The sequence below is a fragment of the Sinocyclocheilus grahami genome, unplaced genomic scaffold (genome assembly GCF_001515645.1).
Source record: "Sinocyclocheilus grahami isolate Dianchi unplaced genomic scaffold, SAMN03320097.WGS_v1.1 scaffold3067.1, whole genome shotgun sequence".
Classification (NCBI taxonomy): Eukaryota; Metazoa; Chordata; class Actinopteri; order Cypriniformes; family Cyprinidae; genus Sinocyclocheilus; species Sinocyclocheilus grahami.
This window is the reverse complement of record NW_015508236.1, coordinates 5,820-26,438: the sequence shown is the minus strand read 5'-3', so window position 1 is coordinate 26,438 and position 20,619 is coordinate 5,820. Positions and strand designations below refer to the sequence as shown.

At 39.4% G+C, this 20,619-nt stretch overlaps 2 protein-coding genes across 2 annotated transcripts; both read right to left on the bottom strand.

Moving 5' to 3' along the window:
- Positions 1-2,423: 2,423 nt before the first annotated feature.
- Positions 2,424-11,517, bottom strand: LOC107575973 (complement C3-like). Its single transcript, XM_016262269.1, has 3 exons — positions 11,466-11,517; positions 8,916-9,051; positions 2,424-2,726 (listed from the first exon to the last, which is right to left on the bottom strand). Exons 1-3 carry the CDS (start codon positions 11,491-11,493, stop codon positions 2,585-2,587), a joined length of 306 nt encoding a protein of 101 aa, XP_016117755.1. The 5' UTR covers positions 11,494-11,517; the 3' UTR covers positions 2,424-2,584.
- A 4,047-nt stretch (positions 11,518-15,564) lies between these two features.
- On the bottom strand, positions 15,565-19,745 carry LOC107575972 (complement C3-like; the record flags this gene model as incomplete). The annotated part of the gene is made up of 7 exons (XM_016262268.1): positions 15,565-15,702; positions 15,786-15,845; positions 16,071-16,229; positions 16,328-16,491; positions 18,844-19,000; positions 19,103-19,198; positions 19,586-19,745. Coding segments are annotated over 7 exons (934 nt in total), but the record flags the coding sequence as incomplete, so codon positions are not given.
- Between the last annotated feature and the right edge of the window lie 874 nt (positions 19,746-20,619).

Here is a 20,619-nt window from a genome sequence, read left to right as displayed (position 1 = left end):
CAATTGGTGGCTGACTAAATACTTTTTTGCCCCACTGTATCTTTGCCCAACCCTGCTTCCAGTGGTAATGAGGTTCAACTCTCAGTATTTTCACCAGCTACAGGGTGCTGTTTACAAGAGCAGTGTTATATAAAGATCAAGACATTTTGTCTTACCACTCTGAAATCAATCAGTTTATAGAGTGGTGTGATGCCCACCACCTAATTGGGAATGTTAAGAAAAGTTAGGAGATGATATTCGTGACCATAGCCCTGTATATATTCATAATGTTCCAATCACACAGGTGTCCTCATATAAATACCCTGGTGTTTATCTTGATTGTTCTCTTACATTGCATGTTCATGTTGACAGTTTGTGCACTAGTTTTTAACAAAGGATGTCTTTTTTTGAGAAGGCTCAGACTTTATGGTGTCAGTAGCATGAGTATGATGTTGTTTTATCAAGCTGTACTAGAGAATGTGATCAGATATAGAATGTATCTTTGATACAGTAATTTGACAGTACAGTTGAAACCTAGGCTTGGAAGTTTTATTCAAACAGCCATGAAAAGCATGGGCAGGATAGAACCTCTTTATCTCCAGACTCTATATGAAAAGTCTATGATGAGGGAGGCAGATAAGATTGTGCATGATACAACACACATCTTGAACTGTTAGTTTGTAATGCTGCCATCAGGTAAGAATTCCAAGATGTAGATTAAATCGGTTCAAGAAATCGTTTATTCCTTCGGCAATTAAGCTATTAAATAACATTATGTAAGGTAACTTACTTATTGATTATTATAATTTTTTATAGTATGTGTTACTGTGCTGTGTATTGTGCCCCCCCCCCCATTATATGTTTTATGTGATGTGGTGGTTGTATTTTTGAGCCTAAGACAAATTTCCCTCAGGGACAATAAAGTATACCTTAACCCCTTGATTCAAATAATACAGTTTTGTGATGATTCAACACTGACCCAATTAGGCAAGTGACAATTCTGTCAACTCTCCCAAACGTGAGCAAAAATCTCGTATCGCAGCATGCAGCAGCTCTTGTAGTGCAGACGAGATGCGCTGGCTGATGTGAAGCAGTTTTGAGAGGATGAAAGAGAAAAGACGAGATACTGAATCATTCGTGCTGTTTTCATATGACTGATTTGGTCTGATATCTACATCTAACCTACCTGCTATATTAAATAAATGTTTGCGGGAATTTCCCGCATTATAAACACGAAACCTGCAGAAATTAGTAAAAGTAGGTGATATATGCTATATATATCATCAACACATCTCTCCAGCTGCCGGTTGAGGCTCGCATCAAGTTCAAGACATCGATGCTTGCATATAGAACAGCCACAGGCTCAGTACCCGCCTACTTCCACTCACTACTACGAATCTACATCCCCTCCAGAAGTCTGAGAACCACTAGTGAGCGACGCCTCGTGGTCCCATCACAGAGAGGCTCAAAATCACTTTCCAGAACATTCTCGTTCACCGTTCCTGGCTGGTGGAATGATCTTCCCACTCCTATCCAGAATGCTGAATCCCTGACAATTTTCAAGCGACAGCTGAAAACTCATCTCTTTAAACGCTACTTGACTTCATCTTAAAAAAAAAAAAAAACTTTTTCTTTCTCTTTATTTATTCCTTCCCTTTTCTAGCTTGTACCTATTTGAACAATGCCTAAAACTTGGTATTTCAAGCACTTCCTGTGTCTGTTTGCCTCTTTAAGAATAATCGCTTTATGTATTCCCCAATTGTAAGTCGCTTTGGATAAAAGCGTCAGCAAAATGACTAAATCTAAATGTAAATGTAAATATGCGCGATACCACACCAAAATTCCAGAAATTCAGGACCCGATTAAAAAATATATTATATTGCACAGAGATTTGTGACTTTTCCCGGTTTTTCATGACAGTACGAACCCTGTCAGTAGTTTTTCCTCTCTGCTACACCCGTTTCACGATCGGCCCCCCTCCCCCTGGGCCCCTATTCCTCTGTTCCACTATTACCCCCTGTCGGGCACCCCTGGTCACGGCTCTATTTCATGATTTATTTGATAAAAATAAAAAAAGGGCAGCAGGCCAAATCGATTGCCAGGCCACCGGGAATTCTCCCGGTTCTCCCGATGGCCAGTCCGCGCCTGCCATTGAAATTCAGCACAGTAACTATTTACTCTAAAGAGTCCAGGACTTTAACTTGGACATTTGTACTGTGAGACATCACTGCATCATCCCAATACCTCTTCAGTATCTTTTTTTTTTGTCCATAACAAATTTGACCAGAAAGCCAATGTCAGGAATAATCATCTGGAGCCATTTATTGTATTTGATTTAAAATGTCTGTTTTATTCCTTGTATGACTATTGAACTGAGATATGGGTTAAAAATATTACACAAAACAAATTGTGACTGTATATCACACCATGATTATTTAGTCAGGAGACAAAACTGAACATTTTGTAGCTTCATTCAGTCAACCATTTTTTTTCTTCTCAAATTACAACAAAGAATCTTGGCTCGAACAATGTTATTTAAGATTTAATGAGTGCGTGCTGGAGATCATGGTTATTTTTTTGTAATCAACAAATAGGTGTTATATAATTATGTAGTACATCCAAAATCGATGAGATTGTTCTGGAGCTTAGTGATGCCGATGTATCGCTCACTGTGTTCTGGAGTTGGGCTTTCCTCTCTTGTAGGCCAGTATTCAACCCAGGTCCGCTCTCCAAAAACATACTGCAGACTAAAACAACAGAAAGTGAAGTCAAAATGACCAATGAAAAATAAGGATGTCCAAGCTGATATAAAGGATAACTTTTAAACATTTTGGTAACACTTTCTATGAAGTCTGTATTTATAATACATCATAAGATTATGCTTAATGCATTATAATGAATGAATAATGCATTATAAAAAACAAAAACAAAAAAAAACAATGTTGTATCATCTCATAAATAATCATAAGTACAGTTTTAATGCATTATAATACATACTTATTTGTGGTTATAGAGGTCACGTGGTTATGGAATGCACACAACACAGGAGTAAAAATAAACAATAAAGTCCTTTAATAAATCCACAGGCAGGAGAACCACAGAAAATGTACATAAAAGGACATCAATACCAGAGCTAGGGCAAAAGACAGGGCTTAAATAGGTGAGGGCAATCACGGAGAAACAGAAACAGGTGTGGAGTGATTAAATAAAAAACCATGGAAACTAATGAGGGAACACAGGCAACTGGAACACAGAGAAACAAAACCAAAACACAACAGAACTGGGCCCGTATTCACAAAACATTTTATCTTACCACTTAAGAGTTCTCCTAAATAGCAGTAAAAGTTTTTAGCTAAGAGTTTTCTCTTAAAACCTATTCACAAAGCTGCTGAGATAAACTTTTACTGAGGAATAGAGAGAAGTCTTAAGCTAATAGTAAGGGCGGGGTTGACCTCGTTGCTATGGATGATGTCAGCATGCTTACTAACTATGCACACAGTGATTGGCTGATAGTCTCTGTCAGAGATTTATTCATAGAAATATTGTAGAGCACAATTTTATGTTGCCATATTCAAATAAAGGTTTACAAATAAAAATGTTAATTGCCACATTCAAATAAATATTTTAAAATGCAGGCTAAGAGTCACTAATTAAACAAGCAATAATAGCTAATTGTCAGCCTCTTACATGTATGCTTCTTGTAAACAATTGGTGAATATGCATATAAACAGCCTTTTAATTAACAGAGTAGAATAATCATGTCTAATAGTAAGATATGCAAACGTAAAAGAAAACCAAACTGGATGCAAGAAGAGCTGTTACTTCTTGCCCAGATGGTTTATGAAAACAAGGATATAATCAAAGGAAAATTGTCCCTGACAAGTTCTATAACAGTCATAATACCCCCACAATTAAGGCGATATAACTTTTTAAAAGCTAATTAGCGTCAAATGTTTCTAAAATGTTTACATTCCAAAGCAGATTGCCGGCAACAGCCATTTTAGGATAGTTTGTGGTTTGATCTTAGTGACTTAGGAGTCCTCTTCACTACTCCTAACGTTTCACAGATTTAGGAGCTAGTTTTAGTGCTAAAATGCTTTGTGAAATACTTTGTAAATACAATCCTAAATTTAGGACTGACGCCCATTATTTTTAAGATTTTCTCCTAAATCAGCGAGTTATGAGCTAATTTTAGCCTTAAAGGGGTCATATGATGCAATTTCAAGTTTTCCTTTCTCTTTGGAGTGTTACAAGCTCTTTGTGCATAGATAAGATCCCTAAAGTTGCTAAGACTAAAGTCTCAAACGCAAAGAGATATTCTATTTAAAAGTTAAGCCTCGTCCATGTCCTCCTAAAACGCTTCGTTTAAACATATGTCTACGTCACTATGTGGGAAGAATTTCATAACACCGCCCAAATGTTTACACAAAGAAAGAATGCGTAACTTTGATTATTGCTGTAATATTGTTGCTGTCGCCGCCGTCATGTCGTGGAGACGCTGTGTTTCGTTGTGAAAGCGAAACTACTTTATTTGGCCTTCCAAAAGAGGACACAATTAGAAATCAGTGGTTAAGTTGTATTTACAACACTATTCCAGAACAGTGCAACCCAAATATTCAGATATGTGCTGCGCATTTTACGGAGGACTGTTTCCTGATCCTGGGAGAGTAGACTACAATGCGTCTGTGCACAAAGGCTGTTTCTATAAAGTGGGGCAATTCCAACTTTGCAACTTTGCATCTGTCATGGGCAGGGTGTTCCAGAGACCAGGCAGGATGACGAAGATGACGAATAAAAGGATATTTAATGATATGACAACAGGAGATCCAGACAGGGTAGACATCAACACACAGGGTAACATTCACAATAACCAACCAACTAGACTACAAGAGACAGGAACTGATATAGGGCAGATAACGAGGGGCAGACAGGTGAGCATAATGAGGATAATTAACTCATGATTTGAACAGGAACAACCAAATAAGGACACAGAGGGAGAAACCACAATCAACCGTCCACAGGGGTGTGACAGATCGCCCCCCTCCCGGAAGGCGCATCCTTGCGCCGTGGAGACAGAGGAAGGGATGGAGGGGGACTTAGGAGGAGGACAAAGGAGTGGATGTGTTATGGAGACAGGGAAAAGCAAAAGGCTGGCAGGCAGACATGATAGGTGGAGGCTACGGCAGAGGATGGATAACCGGGAGGAGGCCGGCAGACAGAGACCAGGGAGGCGACGAAGGAAGTAGGAGCCAGGGAGGAGACAGGAGGGACCCGGAACAGGAGGAGCTCAGCAGGACCAAGGCCACAGCCATAACAGCGGCCAACGGTGGGAGGAGCCATGGAGGAGGGATAGCTGCCGACTCCAGGGGGCCGACCAACGGCGGCGGAGCAGGTGGAGGAGGAGCCCGAGGCGGAGATGGAGAGCCAACGAGCCAGGGGGATGCCGAGTATCCAGGGGGCCAGGGTGGAGCCGAGGGCTCTGGCGACTGAGGTGGAGATCCAGAGATCTGCGGTGGAGCCGGAGCGACTGAGGACCAAGGTGGACCTGGCGGGAGGAAGGAGCCCAACGGAGCCGGTGGGACAGAGTGACTAGGCGCAGCCAGAGGAGAAGAGTCCAGAGGCGATGGCGGGTCGACGCCCGACCAAGGCGGTGGATCAATGGGTGACGGTGGAGGCAAGGGAGCTAGGAGCCGAGGTGGAGCCACTGAGTCTACGGACCGAGGCGGAGTCCCGGCTTCGGAGGTCAGAGGCAGAGGTGAGGGAGACTCCGACCATGGCGACGCTGGAGGATGGCAGTCCCGCAGGGCTTGCACCGCAATGATGGTGGGCTGAGGGCGAGCAGAGGGGCTGCAGGCTGACAGCGGTGGAGGAGGCTGGAGCGGGTGGGCATTTTTGAGGAGCGGGCACTGGAGAAAGCTCTTGGGCTGGAGCCCTTCCTGGGCTGAATTGGGGATCAGGAGCCCTTCCCGGGCTAAACTGGGGATCAGGAGCCATTCCTAGGCTCGACAGGGGATCGGGAGCCAATAATAAACAGGCTCGACAGGGGATCGGGAGCCATTCCGAGGCTCGACAGGGGATCGGGAGCCATTCCGAAGCTCGACAGGAGATCGAGAGCCATTCCGAGGCATTTGCTTTGAACAATTTTTATTCTAATATCAGTATGGTTATTTTTAGTAGTGGCTCCTGACCGTACATTTAGGTGGAGCAGATTCTGGGTTGTAGCGCTAATATATGAAAAAACATTTTGTAAGCTTTATATTCTAATCTCTGAACACATGGGGACAACATTTTGGCAGAGATGGCCTTGTGTTATCCTGTGGGTGATGCACTAATGTTGATTGACAGGCTCGAAGTAATGTTACACGCATAAAATGCTGTATAATAATTGCCTTAGTATTTATCACCTCCAAATGTTGATTTAGAATGTTACAAGTTGTGGAACAATTCGGGTGAGGAAAGAAGATCATATGTCTATTCTCAGAATAAACAAAAAAACACAACAGAACCATATAAAGGCTATTCATGTGAGCACATTTAAACAAAAAGATTTAACGTATAGTCTACTTTGTTAATTTGATCCACTACTCCACATAGAAAAAACCCCAGAAAAAAACAGACATGCCAACAAGTTACTGACCTGATGCAGACACATAGCTGAAGCGGATTTATATCGTCTTGGTGGAGCGAGGTTCACGTAAGGTAACATGAAAATAAGCAGGGCAGTCTCAAATCTGCCCCAATGGCTCTCAATTAGAGTGCGCTGCAGTTCCCCTTTTCACCACAGATTTACATTGCAAAATTGTGGGGCGCTGTTGAGCTTGGGAGGTCTCAGGCACCATCTGCCCAGCTTAGTATCATACATGCCTGCTAAAGCCATGCGTGGGATTTTAATATATACTGCTTACTTTACGACTTAAAATAGTTTAGAAAATCCGGAAAAAATATTTGTTGCAGAATGCTGAACACATTTACAATTTATTATTGATTCAGTTTATATAGAGGTCTATGTTTTGGATGAATATTTTCTGCCCATATAGACGAGCCGTGCCTGGTTATTTTGATGGTACCCTTTAGACAACTGTTGTAACTCTGCAACTACATGTCAACTAGCAGTCATTGGAGTATTAGTAGTATGTCTGCTAAATATCTGCAAACACTTTATTTTGATGGCTCCCCAACAGACATTCAACTGACTATATGCAACTTTACACGTATGCCAATTTATTCTACCAACCCTAACCCAAGTCTACTAATACTCTAAATGAGAGTTAGTTGACATGTAGTTGCAAAGTTGCTTATAGTCAATAGACTAAGGGGAAGATAAATAAATAAATATAAATATTGAATTTTTAACACATTTATTTTTTTAAGTATTACAACTGAGCTTAAACTAGCTCACAGTATAACCTCACAGGAAGCACTCAAAAACACTCAGCCACTCACACGATGTAGTAAGATACTGTGCAGATCTTAAATAAATAAATGTAAAGATATGAGATAATCCATTATAAATTAAGTGGATTTAACATGTTATTAATTGTGTGTTATAAATAATCATACTCTTAAAAGTTATAACCACAAATGCCTAAGTGTTATAATTGTTGTTATGATTATTTATGAGATGATACAACATATTATATATATATATATATATATATTTTTTTTTTATGATGCATTATGCATTCATTATGCCTTAAGAATACCCTTAGAATATATTATAAATATGGGCTTCATAGAAAGTGTTACCAACATTTTTGTTTTCATGATGATTTTAATAGATTTTTGAAAAATATTTGATAGACACCCCATTTCACCTGAACAAAACATGTATTTTAATAACAGGTCAAAATGTGTCTACTGGGGTCTTTTATGGTTTTCTTGTCACAATTTTTTCTTCATGCATAATGCTTACGTCATACTGACTTTGTTTTAGTGGACATATATTAATATTTTAAAACAAAACAGCTTTTATTTTTTGTCTTTTAATAAATATTAAAGTTCACTTATTTTAATATTTATTTTTCTAAGAATTACAGCCTTGAACTCTGTACTCACACTAGGCACAGTTGCCTTGAACCAAGCCCGAGCGTGATTATCCCCACTCCCCCACTGGCCTGCACGCACACTTGCACTAAACATTCTGGGCCGGAGCACACTTATGTCATGTACAAGATAACGGAGAAAACCATTTTCGCTAATAGACAGCCTAATAAATTTATTATTTATGCCGTGCAGCGATTTTCACTAGCATGTATCACAGGATCATAACAGAGGCAGCTGACGTTAATAAAATAATTTGCAGCTTTACTCGCAAACTACAATTCCTGTTCATCAATAAGGTGAGAACCAGACCCAAATATAATTTACTGATTAAGTTAATTGAAATGTGTACTGTAGTAGAATAGAAGATGTTTGCAGTCGCAATGATGACAGTAGCGCACAAAAAATAGTAGCTGTTCCGTACTCCGGCGCAGTAAGCGATCACACTACATGTGTACCGTGCTCGAGCCCAAATGAACCGTGCTCTGGCCCACCTCTTCCAAGCGAGCCAGGGATGGCTAAACGAACCGTGCCCGGGCACGGTACGGAGCGATCACACTACTCAAACGAACCGAGCTTTGGGGGTCAAACGCACTTGGGCACAGTTCAGATCACCTAGTGTGAGTAGACCCTTCCTTTTCCCCTTCAATCTCTGGGCAGTTACACCACCTAGACATTTTTTACTTCAAACCCCACATAAATAATCAAAATTACTTCAGCTCAGAAAATACATTCACCATAGCAGATTTTTATTCAGTCATTTTTGTATTAATTGTATTGCTTAATTTATTTAAGTTTATTCAAGTCTTAATTTATCTAAGTGTATGAATAACACTTTAAATGCATAAACCTCAGGCAAATCCTGCTCTCTTGAAAAAAAAACTGTGGACACCTACCTTCCCCCGAGCTTTGGCAGGTCAACAGATCTGCCCATGATGAGGTATGACTTGCCTTCTACCAATCCTAAATGTTCTCTGCAACTGGGACGAGCCAAAAATGGTCTCACTTTACCTTCAACATTATCATCGGTGCCTACAGGACAGAACAGCATTTAGGAAACAATTCCACTGCAATGCAATTTAGCCTTCTGTAGAGCAATAATCAGGGGTTAAAGCAAAAAAAAAAAATCCTGAGCCTGAACTTTTTTCCGGGGACGGGGTGAGGGAGGGTTGAACTCTGCGGACACATATACAGAGGGTTTTGTCTTCAGCTAATTTTGTTACACATATTTACAAGCAGTATAACCAAAACTGAGTGTATAGGGGAATAGTCAGTTTTAGTACCATTTTAATATGAAATAGATTATCAAAATTAAGACAACACAAAGAACATAATATTTTCAGGAATGTATTATTATGAACATAATTTAAGGACAAATAATAAAGTTACTGTTTAATGTAAAAAACAAACAATAAATAAAATTAGCAGCACTATGCACTTTTTGTTTGCATAAACATTAAAATACTAATATGAAAAATGATGGCCGGATTTTAAACAATCAAAAAATCTTGGTTTGGTGACTTACAACATAACATGTTATATACTAGATATATACTAGACCAAAAATAAATAAATACATAAATAAATAAAAAATTTAAATGATAAACCTCACATTTCAGTCTTTAACTAATTTTAAGAGAAGGATCAATATCATAAATTATAGGCATTTTAGTGTTGTGATTTTTTAGAATGAACATTAGCTTATTTTCCATCCATAGGTTAAGATTTACAACAAAAAAATCGATCCGATTTTCGCATTGGTCTGAACAAAAAAGGCAGACGGGATGAAAGAAAATGTAACTACACTTTCCGACAGCAGGTGGTGCTGATAGAACAGCAGAAATAGAGCAGTTTCCCTCGCTGTTATCAAAGCAGTACTGTGCTTTTAAACACTGCTTTATTAGGCATTACACGGAGGGAAAATGAAAAGCAAATATCATAGAAATTTTTCTGAAGAACCTTTATGCATAAATATAATTAATTAATAATTTTTTTTCATTTACTTTCTTTAAGCACTCTGCCTTAATTCATGTTTTCACATAAAACAAAACCTACGCTGCATGTTGGCCTGCGTGAGACTGTTAATTTTGCTTAATGCTGAGCAGTATTTATCTCAAGTTTTACCACATATTTATAGAGTAATCCTATAGAGTACAAAGATAAAGTTATTTAGTCAAGAGCAAATTTGGGCAGAGTGATTTTTCTTTTGCAAGCTGTTCTCACTTTCAGACCAAATGCACGGTTCTGACACATACATCAGATTTTCTAAGTTTACGTTCATTTAATTTTTTATTTTATTTACTTAGTTAAAACTGTACTCACGAGGACACTCGCCAAAATGGGCATTTTTACTTAATTATTTGTGTATTTGGCCATTCAAGCCAGTGCTTAAAGTGGAAAAAAAGAAGTGCCGGTATATGAAAAGAATAATATACTGCCATCTGGACGCAAATCACTATTCTCTCCACCATGATGAAATTGTCTGTTTTTTTCTCTGCATTAGCGCTGTTTTGAACTTATTACTTATTACTAATGCATTCCCTTACTGGAATCTTGAACTTTCTAGAAGTTTACTGGTTTCAAATGACCTCCTGGGTAGTGTGCTTTATAGTGTCATTCTAATCACGCAGACACTGACGCTTTGACTCGGTACCGCCAACATGTCAGAAGTGCTGGTACGCACGAAAAAGTGCCAGTATGCTAAAGACTAAAATATTGAAGTGCCAGTACTGTGTACTGGTGCGTACCGGCCCACTTCAAGCACTAAGTTCAAGCGCTATAAGACGAAAAGTGAACTCTGTTTTGTGCTCTGTCAGAGATGCGGCTCCCTGTGCCCCCTGGCCTCCCACACAGAAAACAGTGCTGAAGTACAGAATTTAGTTCTCTTTCATGATTTCTTGCGCTTGAACAGCTTAAAATCTTTTGAATGCTTAAATTGGCAAAACTTAAAAAAAAAATCATTTCCTACACCAGCTACCAAAAGGCTTGCCGTATCTGCCTATTTCTTCTATCCATTTATTTTTAAGTCCTATATCAATTAGGACGTCTTGCCCAGGCTTCATAATCTTTTACTTTCCATCCTGCCGACTGTGTCCCCGCTCTATGCTTAATAGGACTCAGTTGCACCTGGATCTCAACCCCACTTTTTCCAAGACCAGCCCCATTCTACATCTGATTGACTAGTAACGTTAGTTTGGTTGAAAGTGAAAGCTGTATTCCTCTCATACTATTGGTAGGCGAACTCATGAACTCGAACATGATATCAACAAGATTTTAAAAGTAGAACTATCTTTTTTTTTTCTGCAGCCAAACGACACACGCCGGAGATCCGGCACGGTGCCGGAAAAACTTTAAGCCCTGATTAATGGAGAAGAACAACTGCATTTAACAGGAATCAGACATTTCAAATGAATTTCATGATCTGCGGAGGGAATAATGGACTTTACCTTCTTTCAGCACCTGCGTCACATTCATGTAATAGGTATCAGAGTCCTGGTAATAATTAAATTTAAAAGTAGTACATAGAGCAGTGGTCGGCAACAGGTGGCCTGCGGGCCAAAACTGGGCCGCCAGCAATAATATCTGGCCCGCGCCCGCAGCCAGATTATTTTGATAGTGGCTGGTTCTGAAATAGATCTGTCATGACAGCAACAGTTACTCACAATCAGAGTATGTGAGCAGCGTGGTGTGATTTTGACTGGAGCAAGGAGCGGATTTTTGAAAAGTTGGAGCATGGTTTTCACTCGCTCCAAGTGCGCTCCACCACCGCTCCATCACGAATACAATTCATGCATATTTAGCAATAATTCACGTTAAACATATAGCTAGCTTGATAGAGAAGGATCACTCAAATCAGAAAGAATGTGAAGCTATAATGACGACAATGGGCATGAGCGGGAAGTTATAGTTCCAAAGGAATTTGTTTGTTCCTTCTAGATACAGAATATTTTCAGCTTGAAAGCATGATTTAAACAAGTACTACAACACTTACTCACATGCAATCGCTCTCTCAATAATGCATTCAAACAAATGTAATCTTACAGTACTACTTCATCTGTATCCGATTTCGAATGAGCAGAAATCTGTAAGAAATGCATCGATCCGTAGGTAAAACAACTGACGAAAACGTACTATTATTTTAATCACAAACAAAATTTGCACCGCAAAAAGCAGGAATTATACCTTGCTTAAATTGGCAAAACTTAAAAAAAAAATCATTTCCTACACCAGCTACCAAAAGGCTTGCCGTATCTGCCTATTTCTTCTATCCATTTATTTTTAAGTCCTATATCAATTAGGACGTCTTGCCCAGGCTTCATAATCTTTTACTTTCCATCCTGCCGACTGTGTCCCCGCTCTATGCTTAATAGGACTCAGTTGCACCTGGATCTCAACCCCACTTTTTCCAAGACCAGCCCCATTCTACATCTGATTGACTAGTAACGTTAGTTTGGTTGAAAGTGAAAGCTGTATTCCTCTCATACTATTGGTAGGCGAACTCATGAACTCGAACATGATATCAACAAGATTTTAAAAGTAGAACTATCTTTTTTTTTTCTGCAGCCAAACGACACACGCCGGAGATCCGGCACGGTGCCGGAAAAACTTTAAGCCCTGATTAATGGAGAAGAACAACTGCATTTAACAGGAATCAGACATTTCAAATGAATTTCATGATCTGCGGAGGGAATAATGGACTTTACCTTCTTTCAGCACCTGCGTCACATTCATGTAATAGGTATCAGAGTCCTGGTAATAATTAAATTTAAAAGTAGTACATAGAGCAGTGGTCGGCAACAGGTGGCCTGCGGGCCAAAACTGGGCCGCCAGCAATAATATCTGGCCCGCGCCCGCAGCCAGATTATTTTGATAGTGGCTGGTTCTGAAATAGATCTGTCATGACAGCAACAGTTACTCACAATCAGAGTATGTGAGCAGCGTGGTGTGATTTTGACTGGAGCAAGGAGCGGATTTTTGAAAAGTTGGAGCATGGTTTTCACTCGCTCCAAGTGCGCTCCACCACCGCTCCATCACGAATACAATTCATGCATATTTAGCAATAATTCACGTTAAACATATAGCTAGCTTGATAGAGAAGGATCACTCAAATCAGAAAGAATGTGAAGCTATAATGACGACAATGGGCATGAGCGGGAAGTTATAGTTCCAAAGGAATTTGTTTGTTCCTTCTAGATACAGAATATTTTCAGCTTGAAAGCATGATTTAAACAAGTACTACAACACTTACTCACATGCAATCGCTCTCTCAATAATGCATTCAAACAAATGTAATCTTACAGTACTACTTCATCTGTATCCGATTTCGAATGAGCAGAAATCTGTAAGAAATGCATCGATCCGTAGGTAAAACAACTGACGAAAACGTACTATTATTTTAATCACAAACAAAATTTGCACCGCAAAAAGCAGGAATTATACCTTTTAATGCTGACAACCATGTTATTAGCTTGTCATGTGGTAGGAAACAAGTTTGAACACTAGTGTTCTAAATGAGCCACTGTTATTTTATTTATTTTATTTTTTTAATATATGTTATGAACAGAACTGTGATGTTTCAAACATACTGAAATAATTTAGCCGCAGAGTGGTGTTTCTGCAAGGAGTGGAGCGATAGCGGGAAATGGTGAACCCGGAGCGGAGTGATTATTAAATGCTCGGAGCGCGGAGGGGAAATTGTTAACAGCAGAGTCATTAGCCCGTTTCACACAATCCTGGGAAATTACCATACAATTACTGTTAGAATGACTTTACTGGTGCTGTTCACACAAGCAATAGCATTCCATCTTTTTACCATTAACATACCATCCACTGACAAAATACCAGTAAACTATGTTTATGTCAATTATTGGAAATTGCATTAAAAGTTTTCTTCATCCACCTAGATGAGGAGAAGCACTTTAGTGTGACAGGCCTAAGGAGATCACACAGAACATGTTTTTTTTATTTTAAAAATGTGAGACGCATAATAATTACTAATAGTCCTGCAGTTACTATATTAAGTAATACACTGCAGAGCTGTAAATTTGGTCGAACTGATTTACCGGTATTTTTGAAAAGGTCCTGTTCACGCATGATCTCTTAACAGTAATTTACCTGTAAAGTATTTGTGGGTTTAGTGCAGTGTGAAAAACTTAAATCAGTGGCATAGCATCTGGGTATGCAGGGTATGCAGGTGCATATGGGCCTGGGCAGTTCGGGGGCCCGCCGAGCTGGGGGGGACTTTTAATTGAAACGAGGGAATTAATAGAGCCCTCCCCATGGGCCCGGCCCTTGTCCAACAGCTTATGAGAATTCTTGACCCGAGTCCGACTGGATCCCGTGGCTTTTTACTCTCTCTCTCTTCCCCATTACACAGCTATTAAATTTTTTTAATGGTGAAGTGGTCATATTTATTTTTCTTTCTTTATTAAGATAATTTAGAAATATGTTTGGAACATGATGTTAGTTAAATTCAAGTTTTTGTTTTTTCAAAGGAACGACCAAGTGGCAGCGGCAGACAGCGAGTTGAGCATTATGTTTAATCAATTTAGCCTTCTCAAAACAACACGACTTGCCTAAAATAAACAGACATAAAACACTTCATGCATTTCACAGTATTAATTTAAACATTTAACCTAGATAAATGAGCGCTGTTAGGCGCATATCCAATCGCTTGTGCGAAGAGTGGAAGCTAAAGCGCGCGTTGGAGGACATGGAGGCGCCAGCGCGATCAATTGCATTTTTTTTTTTTTTTTATAACAGTGGGAACTTAAAAATATGCCATCATTTTTGCTCATACACCATTCGGAACTGCAAAGGGTCAACTTGTATTTGTGTGCACTGTGCTAAAATTGTGTTTGTATTCAGTACCCTATACGGCAGCATTTTTGTGCCACGTTGAAAAAGAACTAAATAAACAAGATTAACATCATAATATTTTAAGAATAAAGTCAAAATTACGATAATAAAATCATGTTATTTTGCGAGAAGTTAATGTGAAAATTCCACCTATAGGCCTACTCCTCCAAAAAAAAAAAATTGTGGCATCCGTCGTTCTTTTGACTTTTTTTAATACTCTGATTGATCGATTCATGAGACATTCGTTTGTATTAAAATATTCCGATTTTTTCATGCTGCAAATATTAAAGAGGAAATAGCATTGATTAATATGCAGCTAGAAGTGAAGCGAGTTATCTCACTACAAATTAAAGAGCGTAAAAAGACGTTTATTTTTTGTATTTTATCATAAAATTGACGGAAGGCTAACACTTTGCAGTAACAAAGCACAAAGCTGCGATTATTGACTGGCTTGCGTGCTACAAATAATGAATGGACTTGAAAACTTTAAACATCATTTCCAAGCATAAGCCTATACCGTAAAAAAAACAGCTTGTGAATAGTCACAATTCACGTAACGTTATTTACTTCAGAAAAATTAACAATAGGGCCTAAGTTAAGTTAACTGAGTTGGAGCCCATAACGTTTGGGGGGGCCCGTACAAATTTGTAGCATATGGGCCCGGGGCTGACTCGCTACACCACTGACTTAAATGCATGGAAAGTGCCACAGAAAGGGCAGGAACTCAATCTTACTTTCGGGGACTTCCTCCATTTTAACAGTCAGATCAAAGAAAGTACAGTCAGATTTCTTCTCAACAGGTCTGGCGTAGTACAGCGTCAGAACCTGAAAACAGCAGCACGTCTCAGATTAGATGCTCACACGCTTTAATCTTGCTGTTGACTGTATAAACGCTCACAAACACTCACTGAGAGAGTGGCTGTTCCAGTTCCTTTAGCAGTTACATTGAACTCCTGGTTTATCTCCACCTGTTGAGTGAACACAGACATACTTGAGTCATTGAAGTAATATCCATGATGTAATAGAGATACCTGAAGATTTCATTGACCAAACACAACGCTAGGCAATTAATGTTAACATAGACAATTAAAAATGATGAATGACAAACAACAAAGCTCCCAAAATTCAATAAAAATATTTCAATTGAAATATTGAGCTTGAACCATTTTGAGCAGTTTTGATGAGATACTCACCCTGTCTGATCGTGTAAGATGTGCATTATCTCTTTTGATAGTCCATCTGACAGGTTTGCTTCTTCCTGCCACGGACAGCTCCACGTCCAGATTGAAGTTTTGCCGGTCCTTCACCTGTGTGCGATACTCTGCCACGGCCTGGAACACCATGATGGTCGCCTAGAAAAGACAGAAAAGCATTCAAATCCTGTCCTGCAGTGTCAGTCCTGCACTTGTTCTGCTGTTCATCACAGTCAAATGATGAGGTGTTAGTGTACCTGAGTGGTGCCAGATCCTCCATAGTGAGACTGCTGTCTGTTCAGCCAGTGCACTGCTTCTCCTGCTTTATCAAAGTCTTTGTCCTTCACAAGCGCCAGCACAGCATAAGCCGTCGCCTCTAGTGAGTGATGGTGCTGTCCAGAGACAGTCCAGGACCGACCGGCTGTTTCAAACAAAAAATAAACAGTATAAAATGACTCAGCAAAACGTGCATAATTCTTTCATAATTTTCAAGTTTTTTTTTTGTGTGTGTGTGTGTGTGTGTTCCATGTTGCAGAGGTGGAGTCAAGTCACACATGTTCAAGTCACAAGTAAGTCTACCAACTTTTAGTTTCTACCATCAAAACTCAAGTAAGTCTCAAGTTGCAGTGCTAACAAAAAGTTCATACTCGGACCATTTTTGCCACCACATCTTGAATTTTGGATGCTTTTTGATTAATTCTGGTGGCATTTTTGCCCAAGGCCACTGATAATTTCCAACTGTGCAACAAGAGAAATATCGGTAGCACTTTATTTTACAGTCCTGTTCTTCATGTACATACTATGTACTTATTATAGTACGATTCTCTTAGCCTCTGTTTTTGGTGTGCCATAATTTTTTTTTCTGTGCTTATGCGACATTATGAAGCCGTGCAGACTCCGATCACTGGTGCTGGTGGTTCTATAACTAGCCTTTTTTAATCAATTTATTTCACAGTGATTTATTTCTTTTTAAATAACAATAATTTAATTACAGTTGTTATAAAGTTGAGTTATGGCGACTGGCAAAGCCGTAGTCATCAATCAAAGTCAAGTAATTTTCTTAATTTAGTCAAGCAAGTGACAAGTCCTCAAAGCTTGCGTGAACCGGATGTTGTTACCCACTTTACTTAATTATTATGACGTATTTCCAACTGAAACCGAATACTGAAATGAGGGTGGAGTTTTTTTATTTTAGCGCACCTCCTCACCATCTATTTGTAGAAACTAACAGAGAGAGGGGAAGTGGTTAAGGATATTCTGCCCAAGCTGTTAAACTGTCATCATTAGAGAAGGAGTGCCATTCCAGAGCAGAAGCAAATTTTTAGATTTTGATAAAAAATTAATGTCAGGATTGGACTGTCTTTGTTGTGTTTTGTTCCCCATGTGCTCCCCGTGACCCAGTTTCTCCCTCATGAGCCCTTATTTGGTCGTTCCTGTTCCTGTTGTCTGTCTAATTAGTCATTCTGTTCACCTCCTGTGTTCCTCCCAATTCCCTCGTTATCCTGTGTATTTAAGCCCCAGTCTGTTCAGTCTTTGTTTGTTGGGTCTATCAGTTGTGTATGTGCGTCATCCATCCCTTCCAAGTGTGGATTTACCCTGTGTGTTGGATTGGATAAAAGACAGTTTCATTTATCTTCATTCCTTCTGGCAGCGTATCATAACAATTACCAAGACCAACTTTTTTTTTCCATGGCTGCAATATGCTATGTCTTCTGCCAACTGGCAACTTGGCAAATTGACAGTGGGCGGAGTCACACTTACCAAAAAAAAAAAAAAAGACATCCCGACACAGAATGCACATTTCAAAGTAGAATAAATAGCTGTAGCATTGTTTTTGCATGTGTCCAAAATATTGTGTCTGCAAACAGTGTATTATGGTATTTTAAATTACATACAGCACCTTTCAACACTACTGTAAGGTACCGCAAACATCTGCAAAATCATCAGGACTCCACTGCCCTCTCTGCAGGCCATTTACCACCGCAGAGTCCACAGAAGAGCTGCCTCCATCATTAAAGACCCCACCCACCCCCAACACAGACTGTTCACACTCCTACCCTCAGGACGGAGGTATAGGAAAGTAAATTGCAGGAGGAAGGAACTCCTTCTTCCCCTTGGCTATTACACTCTTAAACAGGTAGCTAGCTAGTGGACTTATCTATCTCAGAAAACAGTCGGTCCAAATTGTTTTATCTCATTTGAACATTTATAATGTTATGGCTGTTATTACTACCATTGTATATTTGTTGATATTACTCATGTAGCCTCATCTCAATTTGCACATCTGTTACTGTTGCTATAGCTATCATGTTGTTGCACTCAATTTGCACATGTTACTGCACTAACTATAAGTTAATACTGTACATTCACATATATAGATATCATATACATAGTCTAGATTTCTATTTTCACAGTCTATATTCCTACTCTACGCTCGCATATATAGATTTACATAGTCTATATTTCTATTTTTTTCATAGTCTATATTCCTACTCTTGCGGCATCGTTTTTATTATTATGTTTCTTACGTTGTATGTATGTATGTGTGTGTAGTTTGTGTATGTGTATGTATAGTTTTGCACTGTCTTGGCATTCATTGTGGACAGCAAAGTAAGAATTTCATTGCTCAGGGAAACACACGCTTTGAATCCTTGAATCCTTTCAATTTGCAACTCAAGTCAGACTCAAGATAAGTCATGCAACTCTAGTCCCTCACCTCTGCCATGATGTATGAAGCACAGCAAATGTTGTGTGCCTTGTTGACTTGACTGACCTTCATGTTGGCTGGAGTGTCTCATCAAGATGTCTTTATTGAGTTTGTTGGCATTGGCCATGGCGTAGGATGTCAACGCAACAGCGTAAGGATTGGTCAGCTGTAAAAGTCGACCTTCCAAGAAAGAAACAGCCTTCCTGATACTTTCATGCAGACTCTATAAAAGTGTGTGTATGATGGTAAGAGTAAGAGCGGAAAAAAAGCAACCGTTCATTCTTAATGTTTTGGCAAACACAATGATGTAAGAGGTGTTAGTTACACTAATTGATCCAGCACAGATCTCTCTGCCCTCTTGCATGGCAATCAGGACAAAGGCTGTCAGAGAGGCATCAGCACCTTTGCCACGTACGCCACCCTGGAATAAAGCACAAATAAACAGAATATCACAACAATCTGTGTTTTCATAAATCAGCAAATGTAACCCTTTTTATTAAGGTTATTAAATCAGTGGACAACTGAATCCATGGAGGACTTATTGTAAGATTGCAACAGTATAGGCATCACTAATGTATCTCCGGTTCATAATTCAAAAGTAACTAATTATTACAGAAATGTAAGCAAAGTTTTATATTAAATAATAATAATCATTGTTAATCTATTTTGAGTTGAATGCAACAATATTTCATCCATGAAACACAAACTATTTTTATTATCAAAATATCAAATCTGATTTTTTTAGGTCACCGCAATTTCTCTTCCACCGAAGCGTTTAAATGCAGTCAGTCAGTCACATTCAACTTACCACCATCTCGCTTTGATGTACAGCTGAATCCTCTTTAAAGGAGCCGTCTGGCAATTGTTTGTGCAGAACCAGCCACTTGAGAGCGCTGCAGATCACATTCTCCTCTATAGAAACAAGGTTATTGGCCATGGCAAAGACTTTGGCCACATATGCTGTCAACCTTTAACAGACAGATATAAATTAAAATTAGCAACATAATAATTTGCTACTACTAATCAGAAAAATATTAAATAAAAACATGTGACTGGAAGCGCGCGACGCCATTCTGTGACCGCAGCGTGCGCACAGACGAGAGTGCACTCAGCTCAGAAACACACACTCACTTTGCGCACGGGTATTCTTCAAGCCTTCTTACGTCAAATGTGCAAACTGTCAATCACTGTAAACGTGCTTGTGGTTGGCTAACACTTCCATCCATCAAAACTGTGCTGGCTAAGCATTGGAATATCGATTCCAGCTTTGAAATGGCATTTGTTTCATATAGAATAGTCTCTTCCGAGCAAAATGAGCCCTCCCAGTCTCTCTCCTTCAATCACAGGCGATGTTATAACCCAGAACAGAGATGGAGTCGCTGACAGGTTTAGCGAGGTGCCAATCTATGGGGTTCCATTTGTGTCAAAAATGACTGCTTTGTGTTTTGTACTATTCATTTGTCTTTGTCTACAGTCATTGCCTACTTGTTCAGGTAAATCAGTATATGTTGGCGTGTATGTTGTCTGTTGACGTCGTCTTAATCTGTCGTCCTTACTGTCTTGATCCTACTTTTTCACATAAATTAGTATATGTTGATGTGTATGTTCTTTGTTTATGTCGATTTGTTCCGTTGTCCTGTCATCTTGCTCTGTCGTCCTGCTATGTTGTCTGAACTGTCATCTTGTTCTGTCATCTTAACTGTCGTCTCTTTCTGTCATCGTAGCTGTCGTCTTGTTCTGTCGTCCTAACTGCCATCTTATTCTGTCGTCCTAACTGTCATCTTATTCTGTCGTCCTAACTGTCATCTTATTCTGTCGTCCTAACTGTCATCTTATTCTGTC